At 44.2% G+C, this 15,642-nt stretch overlaps 2 protein-coding genes across 3 annotated transcripts in view; both read right to left on the bottom strand.

Annotated features, from left to right (window-relative positions):
• Positions 1–472: 472 nt before the first annotated feature.
• On the bottom strand, positions 473–10,873 carry LOC110490327 (protein Wnt-16). The gene is made up of 4 exons (XM_036944637.1): positions 10,429–10,873; positions 10,057–10,283; positions 6,957–7,246; positions 473–2,705 (listed from the first exon to the last, which is right to left on the bottom strand). The coding sequence occupies exons 1-4, from the start codon at positions 10,521–10,523 to the stop codon at positions 2,241–2,243; spliced, it is 1,077 nt and encodes a 358-aa protein (XP_036800532.1). The 5' UTR covers positions 10,524–10,873; the 3' UTR covers positions 473–2,240.
• A 2,450-nt stretch (positions 10,874–13,323) lies between these two features.
• Positions 13,324–15,642, bottom strand: part of LOC110490750 (cadherin-like and PC-esterase domain-containing protein 1) — a 66,518-nt gene continuing 64,199 nt past the window's right edge. For both annotated transcript variants that reach the window (XM_036944638.1, XM_036944639.1), the window contains exon 22: positions 13,324–14,925. In XM_036944638.1, coding sequence (XP_036800533.1) covers positions 14,683–14,925 — 243 coding nt within the window. In that variant the 3' untranslated portion in view covers positions 13,324–14,682. The remainder of the gene's footprint in view (positions 14,926–15,642) is intronic.

Raw genomic sequence — 15,642 nt, forward strand, 5'->3', positions numbered from 1 at the left:
GGGTAGGCAGACCTTTCCATAAAAATGGAGCTCTATAGGAGAAAGCCCTGCCTCCAGCTGTTTGCTTAGAAATTCTAGGGACAGTTAGGAGGCCTGCGTCTTGTGACCGCAGCGTACGTGTAGGTATGTACGGCAGGACCAAATCGGAAAGATGGGTAGGAGCAAGCCCATGTAATGCTTTGTAGGTTAGCAGTAAAACATTGAAATCAGCCCTTGCCTTAACAGGAAGCCAGTGTAGGGAGGCTAGCACTGGAGTAATATAATCACATTTTTTGGTTCTAGTCAGGATTCTAGCAGCCGTATTTAGCACTAACTGAAGTTTATTTAGTGCTTTATCCGGGTAGCTGGAAAGTAGAGCATTGCAGTAGTCTAACCTAGAAGTGACAAAAGCATGGATCAATTTTTCTGCATCACTACTGTAAATTGCTCTGGATAAGAGTGTCTACTAAAATGTAATTGTGTCCTTAGTATCTCACTTTATGGACTAATTTAACTGAAAAAGGACAGCGAGTTGTAAGACGTAATCCTCCATTTATTTTGTAACTGGAGCACCTGATTCCTGAAAGCAGTCCTCAAAACAAAAACATGACTGAAAAGCCTCGAGGTCAGAGCGCTTCGGGCTCACGTCAACTGCTCTCCTCCATCTCGTCCCACTTCCTTTAGGTCTGGGTTTCCCCCCCTCTCCTCTCACCAACAAGTCATAGTGCTGGACGCTTCAGGGAAATTTAAGGGTCAGTATCGTTAGACTTTTAAAGGCTCTTTAAGAGAAAGCACTCGCGGTATTTAGCATAGCATCGTCACTTCTCACATAGCACAGCCTCTCAGTCAGGAGAGAGAGAGAGAGAACAAGAGAGGGAGAATGAAAGCGAGAGAGAGAGAGGTAGACAGAGGTAAAGGAATAGAGAGACTGAAACTGGGAAGAGACTGAGAGGGGAAACGAAAGGAGAGAGAGGAAGAGACGGAATAGGCTTAAATTCTTAGAGACAGCAAGAGGAATGCTCCGAAACCAACTCAAGCATCTCCACGGTCCTGCTGCCAGTGGGTCTACTGAGAACAAACTGCTCCGTTCCATTGAGGCATTCCTTCATTTATAGCTGGTTTCGGATCCAAACACAAACACGGGATAGAGAAAAAGTTGATCGGACAGCAAAAGGATAACAAAGGACCTTGGTAATACAATGATGGCAAACAGAAAAGCAACACATTAAGTGGTACAGCTTGACAAACACATGCTGTATGTCTGAGAGCATTGGATGGGCTTGAATCTTAAGACACTCATCGTGTGACGCAGCATCCTTTAATATTTACAAAATGTAAACCATTTACAAAACATATTACGTCATCTGACATATTCTCAGTCAAAGCCCCCGGCGCTTTACCCTGCCCTGACTTGTGCAATCTGAATAGTAAAAAAAACTAATATTGTAGATTTCAAGAAACCTTTCCAAAATATCTCAAATAAAAATGTCATGGTACCATCTATTTTTGAAGTCATCAGCAGTTTATTCCAAAAATACAAAGCATTTGAATGATTATTTCAAGACTTATTTCTATGCATTGATACTGCAAGCTTTCCAACAAGAATAAGTCTAACCTATCCACCATCAATCACCATAAAGCCATGGGTCTGTCCTTACTCCCTAGCCTGTAAGAGAGCCCCAGAAATGACACAAAAGTTGGCAACCTCTGACGGTTTCCCAATCCCTGTACTGCCTATAGCTCTAGCCTGCAGTTGTCTATATGAGACTTCGTTCTGTTCTGGAAATGTAATGACACTGTTGCGGCCTAGCAGGACTGGGTTGCCGCCCCCCTACAGGCACTTTTTGGTCCCTTTGTTCTCCTCTTACACATCATTCACCGAGTCCATTTGAAGACTTGAAGAGTGAGGTTTTAACTTTCATCAAAGTTCGGTTTGTTTATATCATTGAGTTTTGTGGCTCATTTCTACTCTTGAGTAAATCATGAAGATGGCCATGTTTGGTAGTCAGAGTGTGTGGATCCTCAAGCCTCTGAAACACTGTGGAACTCCTGTCCCATTGGATTGCCTCCTACAAGGCTGGGCCCTGATAGGCCAATCAAAGTCAACTATTTTCCACTGTCTTTGTCCACCTCTGATGGTGTGGTGTATAAATACCGTCTTCCCTGTCCATGGGAGAGAGGAATGGTGGGGGGAGTCTTTTAGTCTCTCATTGGGGACAGTGTGAGTGTGTTTGTGTGTGCCATCACCTGCCTCCCCCTCCCTATTTACACGTGTGCATGTCATTCATGCTCTCACACTTCTGACACCTCACATAGCAACACCACACAAACTTACACTCGCACCTCTCTACGTGGCGAACCACGTGTGTATTATACCCTCGACCGCAGCAGAGCAGGTTACACCCGTCGGGGCCGGCCGAGGTGCGGTTACACCGGCGCCCTCTAGTGCCCGCCACGCCCCAGCGCCGGTCCTCCAGACAGTAGTTAGGAGACTTGTTGAGGAAGATAAGTTCTTCCTTCCCGATGGGCACGTGACGCTGGTCCTTCTCCTTCCTCCTCACCTTCCTCTTGGAACGGTCCAGCACCTGAACGCTTCCCTCATAGCGCTCCTTCAGGAAGTTGCCCACGCGCTCGAACGATGCCATGGTGCGCCAGCACGTCTTGACGGCACACGAGCCCGACACGCCGTGGCAACGGCAGTCGGTGGCCATCGTCTTGGCGACAGCCTGAAAAGGCAAAAGATGGAGAGGATGGTGTTAGGAATTACAACAGACTTACAACACTAAGAATTACAACACTATAAATGTTACGACAGACTCGATGCCAGAACTCTGTTTGATAGAGACTGCCTTTTGTTTACACAAACGCTGTGGGAATGTTTTGAGCAAAATCACAATCTATTGTTCTGAATGCTGGATCTTGGACTGGGACTGTAACATTAGTCCTGAGGTTTGTGCATTCTACTTCTAACTCTGACACAATAGACTCCCTGGGCACTGTGTACAACTGGAACAAAAAGCTAAACTGTCCTTCACAGTTTAAACTGAGAGATTGAGGAGACATTTTCTTATGACCACAAACCCCAGGGCTCATTGGATTTAGGATGACCCCAGAAGAGCCAACAAATTTCACCTCTTTTTCACCTCTTCTCCCACTCCCTCTTCCCTGTCGGTTCAGTTTAGTTGGAAAGGCAGTGTGTGTGCGCGTGTGTGTGGCAAAAGTATGTGTTTCAGTAAACAGATACACTGCTACCATTGTGTCCACATCCCTCTCCAGTAGTGAAGCCCTCTCCTCTTGACAGTGGCTAGTAGATAAGAGAGAGACCCAGTAAGTGTGTCTTAGTGAATGCCATTTAATGGTAATGCACATGCCCCGCCCACCTGAGGATCTTTTTCAGCCATCTATTTCCTGTGTTTGATGGGTGCAAAACCCGCTTGTCCGGATTGATTGCTCTCATTTTACTCCTGCTTCACACTCTTGCTTGTGCCTGACGTTTCCCCCTCACATACTTATCAAGACAATACGTGGTCATCCCTACTGCCTCTGATCTGGCGGTCTCACTGAACACAAATGCATCGTTTGTAAATTAAGTCTGAGTGTTGGAGTGTGCCCCTGGCTATCCGTACATTTTCAAACCAAGAAAATGCTTTGCATAATTTAAATAATTTCATATTCCTTATAATTTTACTCTTGATACATAGGAATATTTGATCAATTACATGTACTTTTGATACTTAAGTATATTTAGGACCAAATACTTTGACTTTTACTCAAATAGTATTTTACTGGATGACTTTCACTTTTACTTGAGTAACTTTCTATTAAGGTATCTATTATACTTTTACTCAAGTATGACAATTGGGTACTTTTTCCACCACTGCTCAATGGAATACATTGTCTTACCGTTGAATATATAACAACGCTAAAGCTTTGTCTGGGATTTAACGCACGTCTCGACACGTACTGTACACGACAAGAAAGACAAGAAAGATAGCTTTATTTTGATGGGTGTTCATTTTTTGTGGAATTCAAAAAAAAGGAATAATTTAATATGGTTGAAATGTTTACAAAATAGATGCGCTGAAAAGCAAGTCCCGAATATGAACACTCGGATTATAGTGATATGTCTGATTTCACAAACCATGTAAAGTACGTTTAGATAGGCATAATCTAGAGCCAAGCGTTTTTTTTATCCGTGGGTATCCTGCACACTTGTTGAATTATGCAAGAGTATGTGACATTAACAGTAATTAATTAGGCAGTCTAGACAGCGCAGGTGGGTGCAGGTAGGGTATACAGAGAAAGTGTTGGGTGGTTACGGCCCTCTTCCACTCCATTATGTTAATGTATTCATTTATACAGCCTGTGTATTTATATTTAAAAAATACCTGATACTCTAATAGAATGTAAACAGAGCCTTCAGAAAGTATTCAGACACTTGCCTTTTTCCACATTTGGTTTTATTACAGCCTTAATTTAAAATGGATACAATTTAGATTTTTTTTGTCACTGATATACACACAATACCCTTTAATTTGACTAATTAATAAAAAAAATGAGAAGCTGAAATGTCTTGAGTCAATAAGTATTCAACCCCTTTCTTATGGCAAGCCTAAACATTTCAGAGGATAAGTTGCATTGACTAACTCTGTGTGCAAGAATGGTGTTCCAACATTATTTTGTAATGACTACCCCATCTCTGTACCCCATACATTCAATTATCTGTAAGGTCCCTCAATCAAGCAGGGAATTTCAAGCACAGACTCAACGAAAAAGAGAAGGGATGTTTTCCAATGCCTCGCAAAGATGCCTCGCAAAGATGCCTCGCAAAGATGCCTCGCAAAGATGCCTCGCAAAGATGCCTCGCAAAGATGCCTCGCAAAGAAGAGCACCTATTTGGTAGATTTTAAAAAAATCCACCTTACAGCAAGACAATAACCTAAAATGCAAGGCCAAATATACACTGGAGTTACTTACCAGGACAACATTGAACGTTCCTGAGTGGCCTATACCTAAATCTCCCACCAAAATCCCTGAACTCCCTGAACTCCATTCATTATTTGTCTGTGCCAGTAAAAGGTTTTATATGCTGTCTCTGCCTGGCCGGTTCCCCTCTTTCCACTGGGATTCTCTGCCTCTAACCCTATTACAGGGGCTGAGTCACTGACTTACTGGTGCTCTTTCATGCCGTCCCTAGGAGGGGTGCGTCACTTGAGTGGGTTGAGTCACTGATGTGATCTTCCTGTCTGGGTTGGCGCCCCCTCTTGGGTTGTGCCGTGGCGGAGATCTTTGTGAGCTATACTCGGCCTTGTCTCAGGATGGTAAGTTGGTGGTTGAAGATATCCCTCTAGTGGTGTGGGGGCTGTGCTTTGGCAAAGTGGGTGGGGTTATATCCTTCCTGTTTGGCCCTGTCCTGGGGTATCATCGGATGGGGCCACAGTGTCTCCTGACCCCTCCTGTCTCAGCCTCCAGTATTTATGCTGCAGTAGTTTATGTGTTGGGGGGCTAGGGTCAGTTTGTTATATCTGGAGTACTTCCCCTGTCTTATCCGGTGTCCTGTGTGAATTTAAGTATGCTCTCTTTAATTCTCTCTTTCTCTCTTTCTTTCTCTCTCTCTCGGAGGACCTGAGCCCTAGGACCATGACTCAGGACTACCTGGCACGATGACTCCTTGCTGTCCCCAGTCCACCTGGCCGTGCTGCTGCTCCAGTTTCAACTGTTCTGCCTGTGATTATTATTATTTGACCATGCTGGTCCTTTATGAACATTTGAACACCTTGGCCATGTTCTGTTACAATCTCCACTCGGCACAGCCAGAAGAGGACTGGCCACCCCTCATAGCCTGGTTCCTCTCTAGGTTTCTTCCTAGGTTTTGGCCTTTCTAGGCAGTTTTTCCTAGCCACTTTGCTTCGACACCTGCATTGCTTGCTGTTTGGGGTTTTTGGCTGGCTTTCTGTACAGCACTTTGAGATATCAGCTGATGTACGAAGGGCTATATAAAAACATTTGATTTGATATGCTATAATTAAGTCAATATCCGATGGATTACAACATTTCAAAAAGCTTGGAGTATCTTCATCCATTGTCCAACTGTTGCATTTATTAGAATTGTTTTTAAAACTTTTTAACAATTTTGATGACTGTTGCTACAATTTAGATGGCCTGGTATCTGCTTTAACTCATTAGTCACGCTGTCACGCCTCACCCATTAACTCACATCATCGAGGATGTTACACTTTCTTTCCCCTCTCTCCTTCTGTCCCGTCTGAGCATCCCCCTCTCACACTGACCTTCTTATTCTCCCTTCCCTCTACTCTGTTTCCTCCAATCTTTCTGCTTTTCTCTGAATATCGTTCCCGCTCTCTCTAACACACGCACGCACGCACGCACGCACGCACACACACACACACACACACACACGCACGCACGCACGCACGCACGCACACACGCACGCACACACGCACGCACACACACACACACACACACACTTCCTAGAACGTCTCCTGAGAGTATTTTTAACAGTGTGTGATAAATTCTATTAACCACTGAATGGTTTGGTCCTAACTCCTCTCCAACCCCATATGGTGAACGAAACCCATAACTATAATAGCTACAGTAGGATTCCTTTCATGGTGCTCGATTAGTACTGTCATACCAGTCATTCATTCAGACACAATGAACCCTACACCTGCTAGTCTTGACAACTTGAGTTAAAGCTCCCATGAGCCCTATTCAGCTTTTACATATTCCCCAGAGTACCCTTAACAACTGTGTTCACTATAAAATACTCTCTCTCTAGCTAAGTTGTGGATGTGTGTGTTTTGTTCTAGGGTGTATTGTGTCTAATCTAACATCAAACTTCATTGCTGTGCTGTTTTTTATTCTGTACACTGTTTGTGTGTTGTACATGCTCTGTAAGTGTTCTTCGCCCTCAATGATTGGGTGTGTGGGTTGGGTCTGTGTGCGTCGCGTCTCACCTGTCTCCCGGCTTCACTGTTGTGCTGGTTCATGGTGAGCAGTGCATCCCCTCCCCTGGCTGAGGACATATTCTTCACTGAATTATCTATGAACTTCCTGCTGAACCATGTACCGTACTGGATATGGTCTGAGCAGCCGCCCCAGTGCCACCCTTCGCTGGGCGAGCCTGTGCCCTGCAGGCTGGTGTCACAGCCGCACTCTGTCATATTGCCCGCACTGCAGGAGCGCGTCACTGCCTGGACCAGCCCAGCCGCCATCACCGCGTGGATAAACGCCGTCTCCTTGGTCCCTGTCAGAGTCAATGAAAAGAGGTTGTCGGACGGGCAAATGTACACATGGATTATCGTGTAACAGTGGCTGTGGACCTCTAAAGCAGGCATTGGGTGGATTCTGAAAAGATTCCACTGCAACAACTTTCAGCCAATAACACTTCAGACAGAGGAAAATGGCACAATTCTAGAATTACAACTTCCGTGTGTCTCAGTAGCACAGGCCTAGATATCCATACAACTTCCGTGTGTCTCAGTAGCACAGGCCTAGATATCCATACAACTTCCGTGCATCTCAGTAGCACAGGCCTAGATATCCATACAACTTCCGTGTATCTCATTTGCACAGGCCTAGAAGTAGCACAGGCCTAGATATCCATACAACTTCCGTGCATCTCAGTAGCACAGGCCTAGATATCCATACAACTTCCGTGTATCTCATTTGCACAGGCCTAGAAGTAGCACAGGCCTAGATATCCATACAACTTCTGTGCATCTCAGTAGCACAGGCCTAGATATCCATACAACTTCCGTGTGTCTCAGTAGCACAGGCCTAGATATCCATACAACTTCCGTGTGTCTCAGTAGCACAGGCCTAGATATCCATACAACTTCCGTGTGTCTCAGTAGCACAGGCCTAGATATCCATACAACTTCCGTGTGTCTCAGTAGCACAGGCCTAGATATCCATACAACTTCTGTGTGTCTCAGTAGCACAGGCCTAGATTTCCATACAACTTCCGTGTGTCTCAGTAGCACAGGCCTAGATATCCATACAACTTCCGTGTGTCTCAGTAGCACAGGCCTAGATATCCATACAACTTCCGTGTATCTCATTTGCACAGGCCTAGATATCCATACAACTTCCGTGTATCTCATTTGCACAGGCCTAGATATCCATACAACTTCCGTGTGTCTCAGTAGCACAGGCCTAGATATCCATACAACTTCCGTGTGTCTCAGTAGCACAGGCCTAGATATCCATACAACTTCCGTGTGTCTCAGTAGCACAGGCCTAGATATCCATACAACTTCTGTGTGTCTCAGTAGCACAGGCCTAGATATCCATACAACTTCTGTGTGTCTCAGTAGCACAGGCCTAGATATCCATACAACTTCCGTGTGTCTCAGTAGCACAGGCCTAGATATCCATACAACTTCCATCCATTGTGGTCGTATAATACATCATTGCTCTGGAGGGATACATGTGAGATGTGAGTTGAGTAGACACATAGCCCCATGGGAACTGTCCTGCCCTGTGTGTGTGTGTGGGAGGGAGGGGGGGGGGGGGGGCGTTGGGTTACACTTCACAGGTTAGGGGCCACAGTAGACCCTGAGTGAGGACAGACAGCTCTGGCTCAGAGAGAGACTTAGAATATGTTGGATCAAACCGGTATCACGGTCACTTGTAAGGCCATCTGGAAATCTGATCATTAGATTATGTCCTGTAATGAACGAAGGCTGAATTTTTTTTCACCCAAGTGCATGTTTAATGGGTAGACTACTAAGATGTATAGTTTATGGAAAGGGCTTGATAGACAAAACTCTAAAATATGCAGAATCGTCTGGATGGAACAGAAACATAATGACACCTGGTGACATCACTTGTAATGATTCAGAGAGTGCAGCTTCTAAGAATGGCATGGTGTTTAAAAGGTCATACATAGTCTATCTTTTCTGTCAATCAAGGTTCAAACGTAATTTAGAGGTCCAAGCCACAGGTTGACCCAAAAGCCTTTCCTCCATGGAACAACAAGAAATCACCACTTCAAATTTGAGTTTGGCACTATGAAGGTTAGATCATTCAAACAAATGACAATTGCGGTTATTTAGGTTATCTGTGCTGCATTATAAACATTTCTTGCTGCGCCCTAACCCAATAAGAACATTGAACACAGCAGAGCATACGTTTTTACAGTTGATTGTACGAGTCCGGACATAGGCTAAATCTATGCATTTCCATCCCATTGTATTATGCATAGGCCTAAATCAACATAATTGATATGGTCAGTTTTTTTCTCCGATGTTTTTCGTCTGGGTTGAGTGAAGAAAGTTGATAGATGGCATGTGACAGGGTGCAACAAGGATAGAGAGGAATTTGGAAGAATGAGTTTCATGTGAAACTAAAATGTTGATAGCTAAAACATGCGCTGACTCTTAACCATCTTTGAAATCTGCATGGAAACAGATTTCTGGAACGCTATCTCTAAAAACAAAGAAACGGTGCTCTTATGTTACATGTCGACCATGAATCTCCTAATTAGGATAATCCCGGCTGGTTTCTGCACCAGAGGGGAGTAGAAGTTCTCTGTTCAAAGACCACACTTGACCGTGGATAAATGCTGTGTTTGGACGGTTAAACCGAAACAGATGTGCGCACATGTTCTCTCTCTCTCTCGCCCCATAGGGCATACAGCTGCACGAGTGGGCAAATCAAATCACGTCCCCTCCCTGGCCAACATTAAACATTTTCATGACTCGAACCATTTTCATGACTCAAACCGAATAAAGAGTTATGGAAAATGGAAGACGTGCTTCTTTTTGAGGCACTATCAAACAGAAAGACAATTGGGGGACTGTTTTTATATAGCAATTGCCTTAAACGGTCAAATACCAAATGATGTGGGCACACATATTAAATATCGGATTATGGAATACGACCATTATAATAGATGCACCCAAAATATAGTCTAATTTTCCAAATTAAACCCAATCAAAAATAGCATTATCAATAGCACATAAAAGTGCACGCAAATTTTTGCCAGCGGGGCACAAAGCACCCTATTGTTTTATGTCTATTAAAACGAGTATTTAAACCGCCTGTCCTTACCACTGGTTAGCTCGTAGCCGAACACAGAGAGCTCTTTGGCTGTAGAACAGTTCCAACGCTCGTGCTCGAACTGCGTCTGGCACTCCGCGATGCCGATGCGCGCGCCGTCCTTGATGCTTGGCAGGAGATGGGGCTTTCTCTTGCACAGGTCCTTCTGCTTGTGCGTCAGCGGGAGATTGGCGCAGCCCAGCTTCTCTGGTACTCCCACGGAGGTTATTCCCAACCACCTGAGACACAAAGCAAGCAGAGGAGACAGTGCGTTACTTTCTAAACCCCATTCAGCCCCAAACGGAATCGTATTTCATGCATAAACAAAATGGTGCAATTTCACAAAAAGCCAAGCTTAAATCACAAGCAATGAAATATACTTACATCCAACTGGCTCGACAGCAGACAGGATACAGTGAAAACAGTAAGAGAAACAGAAAGCAGATCTGATGTACTCCACAGCCGCTTCTTCTCTCCATGGCCACCTCATTTACAGAAGATGACTGGCCTCCCGGGCACTGGGGAAGGGTATGTCCATGGAGCGCTGGATCGGTGCTGGGCTCTGTCTCATGCTAGCCCCACAGCATAGGACCCTAACAGAAATAATCCTCAATCCGTGGTAATCTCGAGCAATTCAGTAAAAAAAACATCCACGGGGAGAGAGAGATGGTGATTATAATCATGTGGCTCTGCGGCTAGTAGCCTACAGTTGGATGGGTGATAAAATAAGTTCCCGACGGTGTTCCCCAAAACGCAGACAAACAGTTTTATCCTGGACTGGGAGAACCCACACAGAGCGTCTCTGAAAAGCGCGCTCCCAGGCTCGGATTGGCGCACCCGTGTATTAATATTCAGCAGACGCGCATGTCCTACGCGCTAATTGGACGGACGCGCAAAGAAAAACGCATGCCGCAGATGGCATTGACAGGAACTGAGCAAAACGTTTGGCATGAGAGAAGGCGGGGTTCCACTAGATAGCACATCCAAAGTCTAAATTGGCTATAGTCCATGGTAAATATGTATGAAAACCAAATGTAATTTTTGGTCTTAATTTGAGGTTAGGGTTAGGAATAATGTTATCAATGTGATTAAGGTTAAGGTTAGGTTTATAATCAAAAGTTAAGAAGATTGTAGAAATAGACGGGGTTTATGACGTTGTGGCTGTGGTAACTAGTAATGACCGAGAAGGTGGAAGGAAGAACAAAAGTCAGCAGAACACTTCTTTATAATGGTCACTTCACTCAAGCGCTGTAAACCTCATCATGTCAGGCGAATATCATTTTTCCCCGAAAAATTCCTTGATACGAAACCTTGAGTGACGTGAGTGCATAAGATATTTATAATACAATAGATTATCTCATACACAACAATTATTTCATGATAAACGAGGCCTGGTTTTGAATTTAATACCAATTTAATTCCAACTAATTCTTATGACAAACGAATTTATATATTTGATCTATAATCATATTTATTGATTGCAAATGCAATGGTTTCCTTTTTTAAGATTCATATAAATCTACAGTTAGAGAAAATGTCCTCATGATTTCAACACATCGAAATCATCCTCCGAGTCAAAAAATGTTTTTCCGTGCTCGTGAATTGTGTAATATTCGTTAGGTTTAGAATGTTTATAATCTAATTTTGCCATTTAAATGTATAGTTTAAGTGAACAAAGCCTTGATTAAAATGCAACGACAATTACAACCACATTGCCCATTGAGTAACCAATTATGTTTGAGTAAATATTTTCAATCACTGTTGAGTTCTTTGCCTTTTCCTGAATAATAAACATCATATGTACAGTCAGCGAGCATTTTCGACATTTTAAGGACATTTTTTAAAAGGGTTGACTGACCAGCTTTCTGTTTAGTATATTAGACGGGGCTGTATGGGGCAGACGAGGTGAGGTCTGCTCAGCCCCCAGAAATGTCACAACCCTCCCAAGCCTTTCAAATTCCCCGACTAAAACAGTGCAGAGTGAATGGTCTCCCTGAAATTTGACATCAGAGTTCGGAATGAATCGCAGTGCTGGGCATAGTCCATCATTCCTCCTTGGCGCGACAACAACCCAGGCGGCAGTCTTCAGGGCGGTTACATGTGCCCAAAAGACAAGCCTTTGTTTATAACATTTTATAACATTTTACATTAACCTTCATTTTGATCGAGACTTGTTGCATCTACCTTATTCTATCCCTCGCCCACCCAATGCTGTTATTTAGCCACATGTCGCACAAGACCATTCAATTTGAAACACTATAGGCATGCACTTCACTTTGTATGCGTTCCCTTTATTTGATCTAGAAACTATAAAACAAAGGTTTTAAACAAATATGGATATATTTTCAATATATCGCTACATTGTATTACATTTTTATGCGGTCATATAACCGTGTTTATAATGTTCTCTAGATAGGCCTTGGCTACATTTAATTTGAACACACCATTGTCAGTGTAAGTAGGCCTAAATAAAATAGACTAATAACTCTCTGGAATAAGGCCCTAGCAGTACGTCGACCTCAAACACGAGTTAGGCCTGCATTTAAATCAACATTAGTTTGACTTCTCGATCCTGCTGCTCGATCTCTGCCCAGATCACACCGTGGGTAGGGTGATTGGATGTGTCGGATTAGCGGCACATGACTGCAAAGGACAGGGCTCGTTACGCGCCAGACGGAGTTAAACCACATTACACTGATATTCATTTTATTATAGCACAGTTATAGCCTAATTGAAAATAAGTCTCCCTAATTATTAAGGGCTCCGGTGTGGCGCAGCGGTCAAAGGTACTGCATCTCAGTGCTAGGGGCGTCAGAGACCCTGGTTCGTTTCCAGGCTGTATCACAACCGGAAGTGATTGGGATTGGCAGCGCACAGCGTCGTCCGGGTTATTATAAATAATAATTAGTTCTTAACGGACTTTCCTAGTTAAATAGAGGTACAAAGAGGTGTTCTTCTAAACCAGCTGATGATGATGATGATGATGATAGAGATGATGATCAGGTATTGGTGGCACGAAGGTAATTACAAAACGCAGAAGGAAAACAAAAGAGAGCCTCTGCCCACCTTCCTCAGAGCATCACACGGCTTCATACCCCTGCATTGTGATGATGACTGTTATTAAAGGATTTGTCTAATACTGTGCGCAAACAGCATGCACAGGCTTATCCTCATATGGTGCACAACTTAAAGGGGAGATCTGCTTACAAGCTAGTGCTTTGTGGAACCTTCAAAACACAGTTTCATGCTTTTAGAACATAGTTTCTGGACACAAAGTTAAGTTAAGAAAATATATACTTTAATGTTGTAATGGAATAACTTATATATACCATCTGGAAACACAAAGCTGAAGTTAGTGCCATTTGAAGATAGTTCTTTAAAAATAAATGAATAGTGTTGATAATATTTAGCATTAAGCAAATATGTCTATCTGTTTTCCTTCATAATCACTGAATCAAATGATTAGGTTTGCTCTCAATGTTCCATAGGACCACTAAACAGAGCTAAGCAGGTAGTCTCCACTCGTGTGTGTGTTACAATTACCTTCATCTTCACCAGCTCAGTTCCCTCCATACAAATGATCAGAGGACAGATCAGACAATATATATATAGATCCATAGCATACATTACACCAGTCCTTCATTAGCATGTAAACAATATGCTGCGTGTAAAACATTATACACTGGTTATCAACATTATAGGCACGAATAAACATCTGTAGAAAAATATATAGAAATATAAGAAAATCATACATAAGCCATTCACTTGAAGAATAGCTCAGCTTTCGTCATTTCTTTGGCATAGAACACGTTGTGGTGTCAACAGGACACGCGGATGGATGAGGTACTGTATATGAGGAGGAATAGCTGGATACCCAGAAGTCCCTCCAATGGTGAAAGATAGGCTTTCCTGATGCATAAAGGCATCAAAGGCACACATCAAAAGTCTTGAACCTCTCCTCGGAGACCCCCAGACGTTTCACAATGTTGTTGTGGCTCTCAACTAGCTCACCTGATTAGTTGACCAGTTGCATCTGAATCAGGTGTGCCAGGGAATACATCAAACACATGGAATTGCCGGGGGGTACCCGAGGAAAGGATTGGGAAACAATGCTGTACAACATTTCAACAATGTTTCCACAACTATAAAACTATACAATTGTAAGGGTTTGTGCTGGAGCATTGAGGGAGCATTGTCGGTTGGTGGGAGAGCAAGGCGTACATTTGGGATGTGCACACGACACACTCCTTCGACAGTCACTCTCGCTCTCCTCTTTTTTCTTCCTCCAGCTGCGTCACTCGTCTTTTGGCGGTCGGCCAGCGATCGTCCTCTTCCACCATCTGGAAACCTTTACCTAGCAGAGGTAGCAGTCACATGACGGACGGACGGACGGGGGACGGGGGGCAGTGCGTGGGCCAATCAGAGGAGGTCTGTGTGACAGACAGTGGTGATGTCTGTCTCACGGCTGACCAGTCAGGACTCTCCTGTTACTTCAGCACTTCCTGGATAGGATGAGCTCTCATTCATTAGAGAGACGCTGGTATGGATACGCGCACACACACACACACACACGCACATTAGTAAGCAAGGACACAAGCACGCAGGCACACACACAGTCTGTGGTGGTGAGGGCTGGGTCTAGTTTCCTGTGTCTCTCACACACAGTCTGCTCAGCAGAATCTGCGAGTACACCTGGTTCACCGCTCCTCTCACATGATAGGTGGAGGAGTTAGACCCCGACCACTGGTTCTGGTGCTGCAGGGTAGGCTGATCACTGTACCCGGTTCCAGTTCCACTGGTTCCAGTCCCAGGTTCCTCGCCGTGTCGAAGGAGCTTCATCTTCCTGTGCAGGGGAACCTTGGAGAACGGCAGCTTTTCAACCTTCAAGGAACACAGCGAGGAGAACCACGTAAACACCTCACCTCTAACACAACATCTACATACTGATGTTATACTGTAACTAGGTAACTAGACCATGGCCAGAACTGACTTCTACTACCGGAGGCTAGCTAACGTTGCCTGGTGTTTCACGGAACAGAACAGAGCGGAAGCCCATCGTCACAGTCTGGGGTTCCTCTAATATAAATCACACAGGAACAATTCAAGCCTGACCTAAATCCTGACATAACAGAAACCCTGTCCATCCCCGCAGGGTTTGGGTTAGACATTACTCCATTCATGTATCCCATTCTTCCTTCTGGCTTCGTTTTGGGAAATTCTGTTGCCACTTAAAGACCCATATGAACTGGGAGGGGATGGGCGGGGGTATGGAGGGGCAGGGGAGGCACATGTACATATGCCCGAAACCACTTCACAAGTGCCCTGGGGCCCAGCTGCTACCAACGTGGTGCTTTACTGCCCAATAAAACCCGGCCTAACGGCTAATTACTGATTAACCAATCCATGGACAATTTTATAGCCGAATTAAAACAAGTGACTGTTCTTTTTACAGGGAGGTGGAGAGGGGGGAGAAGGGGAGTGTGTGTGTATGTGTGTTCCAGCAGGATTTGCTTCTAGAAAGCTCCCTGACATGGATGGGGATTGTTCAATCAAGAGGACATAAGAACCGATTTGCTCTGGGCCCAGAAAATGGCTGTT

This window comes from Oncorhynchus mykiss, chromosome 15 (assembly GCF_013265735.2).
Source record: "Oncorhynchus mykiss isolate Arlee chromosome 15, USDA_OmykA_1.1, whole genome shotgun sequence".
In the NCBI taxonomy this organism is placed as follows: domain Eukaryota; kingdom Metazoa; phylum Chordata; class Actinopteri; order Salmoniformes; family Salmonidae; genus Oncorhynchus; species Oncorhynchus mykiss.

What these genes read in the sequence shown, in the direction of transcription:
- LOC110490327 (XM_036944637.1), bottom strand. Translation starts at nt 10,523, where the DNA reads ATGGAGAGAAGAAGCGGCTGTGGAGTACATCAGATCTGCTTTCTGTTT. An exon ending in TGCTGTCGAGCCAGTTGGAT is followed by an intron (nt 10,284 to 10,428) that starts GTAAGTATATTT and finishes TTTGTGTCTCAG; the next exon opens with GTGGTTGGGAATAACCTCCG. An exon ending in ACAGTGAAGCCGGGAGACAG is followed by an intron (nt 2,706 to 6,956) that starts GTGAGACGCGAC and finishes TTGCCTTTTCAG; the next exon opens with GCTGTCGCCAAGACGATGGC.